Consider the following 13816-nt stretch of genomic DNA (forward strand, 5'->3'; position numbering starts at 1 on the left):
CTTTTGCCTCAGAACAATTCCTCCAGTGTACCATGCAGCTAAAATTAAATGAAATTCTGTCTTATATATACCAGTTTATATACACCATCTTAGGTTCAAACCTAAACTTGCAGAGTTCAGTAAGACTAAATTTAAACCCAGAGCCTTGTATCTGCAGATCTGTCCCTCCAAGGGTCCAAAATCCTGAAGAGCATTTGTGAGTATCCATACTGCATGCAAGAGCTTTCACAGACATGTACACCATCAACAGTGTTCAACTGGAAGCTCAGGGTCTGCCTTAAATATAGTTATCTATGCACTGAACACTTGTTTATCCTGCTGAAAAAGTGCTGCCTCCTCTCCCTCCCTCTCTGAAACTGCTGCAGGAGGCAGGACAAGAGGCAGCAAGGGCAGAGCAGGGAACTCAGCATCGCCCTGCAAGGACCACTCAGAGTCCCTTCTTTCAACACCCAACACACTGGACACCAGCCTTTTCACACAAAACACAACACGTGCAGCTGTGTATAAAAAGATGAAGAGATTTTATGAGTTTCTTAACTATTCAGAAAGATGGTTTATGTAACAGCATGGCAACACAAAATGATGGTGCATGGGAAGCTAACAAGGGAAAACTTCTCCAGGAAACGTCCTAGGCAAAATTACGTCTCAGATTAGTCACAGAACTGATGATTTTTAAAATTATTTTCCTGAAACCTTGATATTTTAGAATATTTTAAAGGTTTCTTTTTTTTTGGATTGCTTTCACTTTTAAACACCAACACTTAGATAACATAAACAATATTTTATTAATGGAATCTAATATCCAACTTGCATGAAAATGCTGAAGGCAAAGAGGAAATATGAAGCACACCACTGCAACTGCTGATGTTGCCAAAGTTTTACAGTTTTGCTGGGAATTTAAGGAAATCCCTTGCCTGTTTCATGAGAATGCCAGGTAGAAATGAGTCTCATTTGAAAGATGTAGAGATCTTTGTCTCTATCTTTTTTTTTAATCCTGGGAGTCACTGAGATGGAAGTGATACTGCTTAAAAAAACCAGAACAAATGGGAGTAGAATAGAAAAGAGCATTCACCCAGATGAGTTTGTTTTCAGAAATGAGAAAGAGAAAGAATACACACTGTTACAAACATTGCATTTTGTAATGAGTTTCAGATATTCATCTATTTCTAGTACACAGCTCAGTATTTTACCAAATCTCCTTCCTTCAGAAAGTTGCTGTAGAATCTTTCTGCTCTAATAGTTAGAAACCACCTTGTAATTTTCAGCCTGAAGTGATTTATTTCCAGATAATATCCATTTCTTCTTGTACCAGTTACCCATGAGTTTAGAACCATTAGTTTTCACTCTACAGTCCATGCATTCCAGAGGGTTCATAAACTACTTCTGAGATTTCTAAAAAATACCAAAGAGCAAATAGCAATAGCAAAGTAGGCAACAGGCTGTGATTTGTTCTAACAATGCTACATGACATGTAGTACCACCTTTGGGAAAAGTTCAGGAAACCAAATCAAGTCAAAGAAAAAATCACTGGCTCAGAGAGTTCTTTTATTTCCCTCTTGTTCTTAGCTGTTCCAAGACTTTTTAGTCAGGACAGACATCAACCTTCCTCTTTCCACATTAAACTAACCAAGCTTTCCTAGTTTTCTTTTCCCAAGACATGTCATCACCCACTGGTTTTCCTTTTTGAAGCCACGCAATCAGAACTGCACATCAGCGTCCAGAATCCCACATGAAATACCACAATGCATCCTTAATTATGTCAGCATTGCTCTGAATCAACTGGAAATACTTCTCAAAGTACATGCCAGGGCCAGGTATGTCCTGTCCAGAGCAGCATCCCATTGCCATGCCCTCCTCCCTCACAGAATCACAGACTGGTGATGCTGGAAGGCACCACTGGAGATCCATCCAGCCCAACCTCCCTACTCCAGCAGGGAGCAGGTCACTCAGACTGTGACCTGATGGCCTGTGAGGGTCTCCACTGTTCCCCACCCTGAGCTGCACAATCTTTCCCAGTGCCAGCACCACCCCTTGCTCCTCAAGGCTGACAAACAGCCAAGTGTCACCTGGGAAGTGATGCTGGTGAGCCACGCTGACGTGGTGCTGCCACACCAACAGGGCAATCCCACCAAATCCAAATGTCTGACAGGAGCCAAACACAAGAGACTGTGGCTGGTAAGACATCTGCATGTTTGGAATGTTTGGGACTGTATTTTTCTAGCATAATGACCATGCATTGCAATTTCAACCTTTTTATTTTAATTATGGTCTAATATAACTTCACCAGTAATAGGAAGGCTAAACACTAAGATACGGCAACCAAGTAATAATTAACTTTCTTTAGAGGAACATAAATCTACAAGGATGAATAGTTTTATTTTCATGGAAAGTCTAACACTTCCCTCATGAAATTAATCTTAAAACTTTGAATTAACTCTTTGTGAAATTGCACTGAATGTCCCTTAAGTGTATGCACTCAATGCAGAACAGTTTTATAGTGTTCAAAGATGTATTAGCCAAGCTGAAGATACCTGTGGGAAATCTGATTTTGAAACACTCAGTCTACATCAGAGAGAAGTCTCATTTATGATTTTTAGGCTCATGGGTAACATTCTTCAACTGCCTCTAAGTGAAAACCTTTTTTTATGTTGATCACTTCTTCCTCTTGTCAAAGGTTACAAACATCTGTCTTTTTCAAGGTGATTACTAAGTCTACTTTCAAAGATAACTACATTTCATGTAAATTGTTAATCCAGAGATTATTTGTTGACAATTTAAACAAAGCAAATCAGAAATTTATACTATGGAACTAAGTCACAGTTATAAATTTGTTCAAATTAAAGGAAAAATTCCATTTTACCTTAACTTTCCTGCACAGTTAATTCTTGAGCTCCTCATTTTGAGACTTGGCTACACATTGGTTTTGTCTACACAGATAAATGGAGCAGTACCAGGGAGCATTCCAGGCATTGAAACTTAATGCTATTAAATTGTTAGAATTGTCCCTCAGCATGTGTCGCAGGAATGTTTTTAGTCTGTTCCATCTAACAATCTTCCAAAACATTGCCAGGGCACAGTTTGCAAGTTAGGACATGCCAAGAATGGTTCCCAACAGAATGAGTGTAGTAACCCAGTTTCAGAAGGTAAAAATGCAGTAGTGTGGCACTGGCCAGTGTGCCAGCTGATGCTGCAGCACAGGGGCACTCTGTACCCCACTAATTTGTGGGTGCAGGCACAGCAGCCACTTCTCTCTGTTGGGCCCTGGCAAGCTGAGCTGGGTCAGTACAGAAATGTCTCTGCAAGAGGCACAGGATCATTTATGTCAGGGTTTCATGCTTACAAACTGTTCCACCTGGGCAAAACAACCCTCTCCAAGGCTCTTACCCCGTCAAGAAACTCCATGGAGCTGGGGAGCATTCCCCTCCCACAGCCACTGCAGAAGCCTGTTGTCCCACAGGAACAGGCAAAAGGTCAGACTGGAGGCAGAGACATTGCTAAAATCTTCCCTGATCTCAAGGGACCTGTCCTGCTTTATTCACACCTCTGCTGCACACCAGGTTCACCGTGACCAATAACCTGTAGCAGCCTGCAGAGGCACATTCTAGCACAGCAGGACAAGACACATTCTGGCCATGGTAATTGCAGGAGATCACTCACCCTATTCAGTCAACTTCTGCAAAGTAAGGCACTTGACTTTTGACTGCTAGAAGTAAACAAAAGAACCTCCCAAAGTTTCACAAATAGTGTTTTCTGAACCTCTGAACTCAGAATATCTGTCTTTGACCTTGCAAGTACAGCATGTCTTGTTTTCTTCTCCATGAACTTTTCCTTTTGAAATACAACCAGAAAAATGAAGAAAGAGGAATGCGTGACAACTCATCAACTGTTTGTAATAATTTATTTCAAACCGTTTATTCCGTAGCTTTCTCCTTCTGATGCACTCTCAATTACTTGATTGAATAATATTCTCTGAAATAGCACATGATGTGCTTGTGTCAAAGAGGCTCTCCACAGACGCCATCAGCTACCTTTTAAAATCAATGAAATTCATAAATTTGCATCTGGCTTCTCAAGGAGAAAATAAAAGAACCTTTTCCCCCAGTAAGTATGACCTTCTTATTCTAAAGCCAGCTTGTTTCAAGTCTTCTGCATCTCTGAATGCCAATGTGAAGATGGATAATATCTTTCTTAGAATAGACAGGTCTTGAAGTCTATTATATTGCCTTTTTTAAGGATTCCAGCCATAATTCTCTCCTAGTAATTGGGAGCTGCACACTGTTCCACACAGTAATGCATAATCTAGCTATTCACTATCATGCTGCTGCCACTGCAATTTTAACAATGCTGATAGCAACCAATGTTATCGAATTCTGCAGATTTTCCAGGCTAGAGCCTTGTTCATTTTTTTTTTCTTTCACCATTTTGAGTAAAAATGTTTTTATGTTTTCCTTTGTAATGCCTCGATATTGTGACCCTCCCATTCCTCACAGCTGGATCTTGTTAGTTTTCAAATATTGAGTCCACACCACCTGATCATGCCACAGATTTTCTGTTCTGATATGTTTGCAAGATCAAAGCTAATACTGTTTATACCACAGTGCTAAAAAGGCTCTCTTCACGAAAGGTAAAATAACCTTCATGTTTGAAATCTAGACTAATATTCTTCCATGCCTTTTTACTGCTGATAATATCCCTATGTTTCCCTCTTCCTGGCTTCATTTTGGCATACAACAATTTTCTTCATTAAACTTTTAGAAGGAATCCCTGAAAGAACTCAACAGCAGCTGTATCCTATGGCAGTGATGTTCCTTCAGCTGCAAGAAAATAGAGCTGCTCTGACACCAGCCTCTTTCTAAAACCCCAACCCATTTCTCTTTCCTAACCATATCCAAGTTCTCAGCTCCCCACATTTCGATAGGTAATATTCTCCTCTTTTAAACTCTTTCCCAATTTCTTTCTCCCTTTCTTTATTCCCTCACACATACACTTTTTCCCAGTGAAATGGCATTCATCCTCAAACAGCCTGGATAACTTTATGCATTTCCTATTGTATTATCTTACTGTTTTTCAAACAGTGGACCACAGCCCCCAGGATGTTAATAAAAGGCAATTGGGAGAGTTATAAGATGCTGAAATTTTTATTACACTCCAAACCAAAAGAAAATATCTCTTCTCCATTCCCTAAACACCTTTATCCTTCAAAAAACAAGTTTTGCTACCAAAATCTCAAATCACTCATACAAATAAAAGATATTGACTTCTTACATGATACATTTTAGACAAGTTCCCTCTGGGATCAAGACAGATGAGGCTGTTTGATTTTGAGCCTCATGACCAATTTAAACCAAATTTGACTGATGCTACAAGCCTTCAAAACACTAAATTCCTGCAAGTTTCGTGAAAAAGCTGAAAGCAGAAAAAAATTCCAATTTCCCGCCAGTGGAAAAACAGGGGTAGTTTTTCCTTTAACAAATCTAGATGGCAACTTGAGGACATCAAACCAACAGACAAATAGCTTTCTGCCAGGTAGAGCACATGCTGTGCTTTTGTCAGCTACAGGGACAGGGAGCCTGTGAGGAGCTGGAGAGTTTGGCCACCAAAGGCACAACATCATGGGATGCATGAGAGAACTTTGGTACTGGGGCACAGGGTATTTGGGGGAAGGAATTGCTTAGAGAGGAGACACTGGGCACAGCATTTCTCCCTCATTTCCACGGTTCACGTGATACACCTTTTGCTTTCATGCTTATAGCCAAACATGAAGTATATTAAGAAAATGTTTACTTCAGGGTAAAGAAACCAAAAAAGCTGCACAGCCCCATCATTCACTTCACCCAAAACTTCCCACTAAAACCTTCAGGTGATTTGCACAACCTCCCCAACCAACCTTCTGACCAGGACACAAGCAGCTCCCAAAGGCAGTGCCCATCACAGCCAGTGGGACAGCAGCAGAGCACAGGCTACCAGGGGGCATTCCTAGGTAAGGATGCAGGAGGTTCTAGGGATCTCTTTTAAACCCACTGGGAAACTTTCCTCTGGAGCTGAATGTACATAAAATCAAGCTGGCAGCATGATTTCTCGTCTGGCAAAAAGAAGCACATGCACCAGGCTCGCTTGCATTAGATGTCCTCAAAGGCTTGATGAGACAGTCCCTTTGTGGCCAAGGAGAGCACTTGGCTCTGTCCCTGCTCCCTGCCTTCCCGCACAGCTCCAGCAGCCCATTTCCCCAAAATGCAGAAGCAATGCTCATCATACCATGATCAGAGCCTTCAAAAACTCTGATTTTTCAGAATTTTCTCCCTGATGGTCCAACATCCACTACTGTTCAGAGACCACTAAATAACTTCAGTCACCTCATCCTGCAGGTGCCGTGGGAGTGTTAACAATTTTATCAAAATCAGCATCAATGATGAAAGTCAAGCTCAAAAACCTGATCAGTATTCCTGGACTTGTATTCCTGTCCCTTTTGCCTCCCATGTGCCTCCCCAATTTACATGTGGGGGGTACATAGGGGCAACAAAAGCTGACTGCATTGTTGGTAAGGTCCTCTGCTTCTGGGGAGTTAGTAAAACAATTAACAAAGGAAAAATGCAACTAAAAAGGTTACAAATGTACATACCTCATGGCTAATGCAAATTTGTGTAACTTCAGCTTCCAAACACAACATTTGTCAAGCTAAGGAGCACTGCATGACTTGAAATCTTCCCCTGTAGGTCCTCATATGCCATCATCTGTCAATTTTTAATCTTCTTTTGAATAGCAAGAAAATTCATCCTTTTAGCACTTCTTCTTTCATTTATTTAAATCAGTTCTGAGATCCTTTCTACTTAATACTTGAAAGGGTGTCTTAAAAGAGATTTGACCTAGACAGAACAGGCATGGGAACCACTGCAGGCAAAGGAGTCCATTTTTTGCATACACATTTGGGGACATGACTGGACTTTTTCACCACAGTGAGAGCTCACATGCAGATGTCCATCTACACGATCTGTAATTTCTCTTCTGTCCCTCTGTTCTGCTCTGCTGAGATCCACCAGTGGTGCTGCATCCAGCTCTGGGGTCCCCAGCACAGGAAGGACATGAACCTTTTGGAGCAAGTCTTGAGAAGGGCCATGAAGGTGATTAGAGGGATGGAGCAGCTCTTCTATAAGGAAAGGTGAAGGAAAAGTTCAGAGAACTGGGATTGTTCAGCCTGGAAGGCTTTGGGGTGACCTAATTGTGGGCTTCCAGTGCTAAAGGGAGCCTACAAGAAAGATGGCAAGGAACTATTTACAAGGGAACATAGTGACAGAACAAGGGGAAAAGGATTCAAGCTGAAACTAAGAAGTGAGTTTAGATTAGATATTGGGAAGAAATATTTTATTATGAGGGTGGTGAAACACTGGAACAGGCTGCCCAGGGAGGCTCTGGATGCCCCATCCCTGGGAGTGTGCAAGGCCAGGTTGGATGGGGCTCTGAGCAAGCTGATCCAGTGGAATCTGTCCCTGCCCATGGCAGGGGACTTGGAACTGGATGATGTTTAAGGTCCCTTCCAGCCCACTCCATTCTGTGGGTCTGTGATTCCATGATTCGGATTCTTAGAAATCTTGCACTGCATGTGGTGTATTAAAATACAGGTTGTAGAAATAAGCCCATGTTATTATGACATCCAAATCAATCTATGCAATTTGCTATCCTCACTATAATTTATTAGACAAATAACTATCATTTATTAAATAAATAATTTTGATGCCACCTGCAAAGTTCAGGAGCCATAAATGTAAATTACTATCTCAACAAACTCTTAAGGATACTGAGGCCATGAACAAGATCCTTGTCTGACTCCTGTTCAGACACTGGTGCAAGGCTGTTTTTTTCCCAGGCTTCTGGAATTTACCCCTATACCAAGCAAGATCTGTCAAACAGCAGTAACAAAGGCCCCAAGAGCATCAAGGTCAAGCCTTTTAAGACTCTTACATAAAAGTCACCTGGTCCTGCAGACTGATTTCAAGCACAAAGGCAAACAGCACAGTTGCAATGAAGACTTTATCCTTTTCCTTCTGAAACAATCCCCTGTTTAAAAAAAAAACTTTTAACTGTGGCATGTAATAGCCTCTTCATTATGGCTGTTTTGGCCTCAAAGATCTGGCAGTTGAGTGATAGGAAACCAGTTTTAAAAACCTGATTAAAACAATTCAGGGAAAACCTGAGGAACCACAGAAAGACCAACACCTGTATGACATAAATCAGTAGAACTACAAAAAACCCCAAAAAACAGTGTATGTCAGCATGTGTACAAACACAACATATTTGTGTGATGAAAGGAAGTAAGGTAGGACCAATATACCTATTCTAAGTAATTTTTCACAAAACTACTAGAGTTCTCCAAAGTAAAAGTAAAAATTAATGTATACCATGGTTTTAATTGACAATGTTTACTTGGATTTCCAAAAGACAATTGATGAATCTATCATTCATAAGTCTTAAAAAACCTAGACTCCCAGAGGACAAAAATAAATGCCCTTGCAAGGATAAATAATTGGAAACAGATGGTAGGACACTACTGTCAATTTTTCAAGTGGAGAGAGGTCAATGGTGGAATCCTGCAGGGATCTGTGCTGGAACTTGGGAGCTACTCGTTTATTTATAAATGAGCTGGAAAACAGGATAAATGGTGAGGTGACAAAGTTAGCTGCTTACACTCATTCAGGGTGGCTGCGATAAGGGCTGACTGTGAAGGAAGACTTTGCAATACTGAGTGACTAGGCAAAAAAAGTCAAATTAAAGTCAGTGTAGATAAATATGAAGTAATTTCTTTAAGGGGGAGAAAAAAACTACACAAAATTATGTGCCCCAAGTGGATTATCAGCACTTCAGGACTGAGATCTTGGGGTTATAATAGCCAGTTGTGTGAAAACATCAGCTCACTGTTCAGGGAAAAAAATGAGTATTACTAATTACTAGGAAAGGAACAAAGAACAAAAGAGAGAATATTATTTAGTCACTATATGAATGGCTGGTTTGTCTGTCTTGAATATTGTGTGTAGGTCTGGTCCCACAGACTCTGAAAAGAGAGAGTAGACTGGAAATGGCTATGGGCAGGGCAGCAGGGATCATCACAAGTTTGCTACAACCTAACAGATAAGGACTGACTAAGAAGCCAAAGGTCTCAAAACCAGGTAATTGAGGGGATACAGCAAAGCTGTAATCAGAGCCAGGACAGGGAATGAGCCTCCAAGTTCCCTGTTCACAGCCTCTTCCCATGCATGAGCTCAGAGGATCATATGAAATGGGCAGGCACAAGATTTAAAACACAAAAGCCATTGAATCTTCACACAACATGTATCAATCTATGGAACTCCTTGCTCTGGGGCACTGTAAATGCTAAAAGTTAACACAGGTCTCAAAAAACAAAATCCAGCAAGAGCCTTTAAATGCCAAGATCCACGTGAGGAAATCCCTGAGTACTAGTGATGGAGAACCAAAAACACAGAGAGCAAAATGAGCTTTAGCTGCTCTGATGTTTTCATGGGCCATGTTACAGACCACTTTCAAAGATCACTGGACTGTGGTTTGCCAAAGTACAGAGCTTTGATGTTTTGTTCAACGGTCCTCTTACTGTGGGCATAAACTCAGGAATCTCTTGAAAAACCTATATATTGGTTTCATCCTGCTTGTTCATGGGACACTTCTATGCCTTTCTTCTGCTTTCCTTACTTTTTTCTTTCTAATACCTTGAAACATCCTAGTAAAGGAAAAAAAGTAATGACAAATATTGTGAAAAAAATCACAATAAGAGCATGGAAGTGTTTGATTTACTTAACCCATAAAGGAATAAATCTCAAGAGTTAACTTTATTTGTGAGGTTTCCTGTAAACATTAGGTGTAGAATTACCAAGAACAGTATTACCTAATTCCTAATGATTTCAGGAGTTTGTGATCGTGCAGCTGCTCAAATTAGATGAGTGCATACTGCTTGTACCCATGATTTTGCAATTGCAGAAGAGGAGGTTAGGGGATGGAGAATGAGGCTGCCAGCGCTGGCTCGTGTGTACCCTGACAGAATCATGCATGTGCAACAAAAAAGGCAGCCTAAGCCATGGCTAAATCATAGGAACATTTAATCTAGGCTGTACACACAGAAAGTACTTTTTTTCTTAGGATATTTCTTCTTTATCATGTCACAGACCTGTCTAGCCATAGACATGATTGGACAGCAACAAGGACTGAAAGTGTATGTGCCCAAGATACTGTTTATCTTTTTCTTACTTAATAAACACCTTTTCAAAACAAGAGCTATATCATGCTGACAATTTATAATGACTCATGCAGGACAGACTGTGATCCAAATCTTCCTTCTAAAGAAATCAGTTCCTAAGCTTTCATTTGCAATCTCAAACCAAGCATGATCCCACGTCAGAAACCTGATTCTAACAAGATTTAAATGACATCAATTTTAAGTGTTACATTACTGAACATAATGCTAACATTATGAAAGTACATAATAGCAAGCAAAATCAAAGCTATATTCACATGCTCCTTTATTTCAGTACTTCAGATTCAATTTTGTTCCTGTACTACACAGAACTATATGCCTATGTAGATGACATTGCTATATTCTTTTTTGTGAGATAAGCATTTTAGGATTACTATTATCTATTACTTATACTTTCCAAACAGTAAACTAATAACACAAATAGGTCATATAGCTCATAAAAACATCATTATAACATTCCTGTCCTGCACATTTTACTCCAATTTTTTTTTCTGTCCCACCACCTTTGTTTTCTTCAAAGGAGGGAACTCAAAGCTATATGGACTTTCTGGTAGTTTTTGAGGAAACTTTTTTAAGTAATACAGAAATGAAGAGTGAGGTAAATACTGAATTAAGGTAAAACATTCAGCAAACAATAAAGTCAGGTTCTTTCAACACCCAGCATTGTTCTAGCTCTTCCAGGGCATTCGTGTACAAATTGGGAAAGACAGCAAGCAACCACTTGGCTATGCATGCATTCCCTTATTAATTTCGGAGGGAAGCAGTCTGAGAAGTGATTCTTCTGCTGACATAAAGCTCCTTTTGTTGATTTTTAATGCCAGCAGTGCATCTACCAGCTTTGGAGATGACAAAAATTCTGTGTTGCTTTGCCTGGAAACAAATCTCCAGTCACACCTGCACACATGCAGGAGTCCAGTAGATCAGTCACATATGGTGGTTTCTTAGCATTATTGTTCACCTGGACAGAAACACAGTAAAGGAATGAGATTCATTTTATCTGCCTTTCACCAGCACCTCTGGGCATGAAGTAGTGCAAACATAGATGTTGATGTTGGAAAGTGCAAGGGATTTGGAAATTGTGCTGTCCTACTGCATACCGGACATGAAAAAAACATGCCGAAATGCATCAAAACAGTGAATATTCATGGCACCTTTTAGCAGCAGAGCCATAAGAAGAGGAAACAGCTGAAAGCAGGAGTCCTTAATGGATAGAGGAGACATCAGTTGTGCAAAGATGGAACAGTTTTCTCTGCCCAGAGCCAAGGGACATGACTGTGTACAACCAACCAGACCATGTCAGAATGCATGTTACTGAAAGGAGAGAGGAACCACCAGCACCAAAGGGGGTTCCCAGTACAGAGATAATGAACCCAAAACTAAACTCACTGGAATTGGGAAAAAACCTACCAGCTTCAAGTGACTGCAGATCACTCCCCAAGTGATACAGAAAGAAATTACAAGGAAACTTCAGTTAAGGCAACAGCATAAAAATGTACAATAGGACACAGAAAAACATGATTGGAGAGAAAAATGGTTAGAGCTGTTTCATACAAACAAGAGAATTCCACCAGGTCTCATGGACTAGATGGCAAACTGAATAATGCTGAAGATGTTCAACAGAAAACTCAAAATAATTTTTGCTCAGAAACTGAAATGAATGTAGGTCAATTAAGGGGACTGAAAAAGTGATTGTGAGCCCATTTTGGTGACATTTTGCTCTGTTTCCCTAACAGCTTATTTATTCCTGCTTATTCCAAAACTCCTCAATTTCAAGTTTTACCAGGAGGACATGTAACAGGTATGCTTTGATTTTAGCCCCTTTTTTCCTCAAATTATTGAAGAATTAATATTTTCTGTCTCGCTAAAACTGCTTGTATTACTATCTTAATTCTACAGTCCCTCCCAGCTGCACACAAATAACCAGTTCTCCACTAACTCAGAGGGAAAGCTGTGCTGGAAATGCATAAAGGGATGTCCTGGTGTTTTCCCTCTTTCCTACCACACACTTTCCCCAGGGAGACACTAGATGTGATGGGGAAAGTCAAATGAAGTCAGGAGATCCTCTGAAACAAAATCAGCAACTGAAATTAATTATTTTTCTTTACACTCCTAACATATAGTGGAAAATAAACCTTGTGGACAAGTGAAACAGACCCCAACCCAAACTCATGCATGCCACATCCAACGACCTCAGCTGCCCTTCCAGTTCACCAGCGAAAGACCTCGCCAAGCCCTGCCACGGAGCCGGAGCGGGCTCTGCCTTGGCCGGGTGGAACTGCGGGACGGGGACTGAGCTTCAACAGGCGGGCAGCCGCCTTCCCCAACTGTCCCCACTGCCATTTTCTCCTGACCTTTACAGCAGACCCGCGCTGGAGGACACCCACCGCAGTCCCTGAGCTGCTGGAGCTGCCCACGGGCCGGGTCCCACCCCGAGCCCGGGCAGCGTCCCCGGGCAGCGTCCCCGGGCAGGGTCCCCGGGCAGGGTCCCCGGGCAGCGCTCGGTGCGCTGCGAGGAGCTGCGGGCTCAGCCGGGCTTGGCCCACGCCCAGCCGTCGGCCCGGGGCAGGCACAGGCACCGCTCTGCGACGCTGCCGATGTGTGGCGGCGCCCCGAGCATCCCCTCCCGGCCTGCCCCGCCGGGGGAACCCCGACACCCGCCGCTCCCGCCCCGGCGCCGCAACTTTGTGCAGAGCCGGCCGTGCCCCCCGGGCCGAGCCGGGCCGTGCCGGGCTGTGCCGGACAGGGGGCGCGGAGCCCCCCAGCACCGGGGCCGCTGCCTGCACTCACCCGAGGTCAGCTGCATCCAGGCACAGATCTTGTAGACGGTGGCTGTGTTGCAGAAGAAGAAGAGGATGAAGCAGACGATGCAGGCGATGATGAGCATCATCGAGAGCCCGATGAAGAAGGACGCAGCTTTGAAGGCTCCCGAGGGCAGGCTGGAGAAGTCCGTGAAGCTGCCCCGGCAGGTGAGTTCCCGGCTGAAGCCGTTGCCGATGCAGTAGTGGAAGAGCCCGAAGTAGCCCGCCTGCGGGGTATCCACGCCGTCCCCGATCCAGTACGGCTGGATGAAGCACACCACGTTGACGATGGCAAAGCAGATGGTGAAGATGGCCCAGAGCACGCCGATGGCCCGCGAGTTCCGCACGTAGTTGGTGTGGTAGATCTTGGCTGCCTCCTGAGCTGGGAGCATCCCCGCTGCTACCGCTCCTGACGAGCCTGCTCCTGTAGCCGCCGTCCCTGCAGCCGCTCCGGGCATCCTCTCCGAGAAGGTGCCCCCCTCCCCTTCCTCCTCCTCCTCCTCCTCCTCCTTCTCCGCCTTCTCCTCCTCCTCCCCGATCGCTCCTCTCGACGCGACGCGCTCCGCCGCCGCCGCTGCGTGCGAGAGCCGGCGAGCCCCTGTGCCGGGCTTCAGCACAGCAGCCGCGGCAGCGGCGGCAGCACCGACACCGCCCGCCGCCGCCTATCGGGGCGCAGCGCAGCGCCGCCGACCCCGCGCTCCGCCCGCCCCGCTGCCCGCCCTCCGCCGGGCGCCTCCCGCGCACCGCCCGCCGCGGGTTCCCG

At 43.4% G+C, this 13816-nt stretch overlaps 1 protein-coding gene across 1 annotated transcript in view; it reads right to left on the bottom strand.

Annotated features, from left to right (window-relative positions):
- Positions 1-13511, bottom strand: part of LHFPL3 (LHFPL tetraspan subfamily member 3) — a 231242-nt gene extending 217731 nt beyond the window's left edge. Inside the window, exon 1 of the mRNA XM_058805792.1 lies at positions 13043-13511. Within this exon, the coding sequence (XP_058661775.1) occupies positions 13043-13511 (469 nt within the window). The remainder of the gene's footprint in view (positions 1-13042) is intronic.
- Positions 13512-13816: the final 305 nt, after the last annotated feature.

The sequence above is a fragment of the Ammospiza caudacuta genome, chromosome 5, assembly GCF_027887145.1.
Source record: "Ammospiza caudacuta isolate bAmmCau1 chromosome 5, bAmmCau1.pri, whole genome shotgun sequence".
Lineage (NCBI taxonomy): Eukaryota > Metazoa > Chordata > Aves > Passeriformes > Passerellidae > Ammospiza > Ammospiza caudacuta.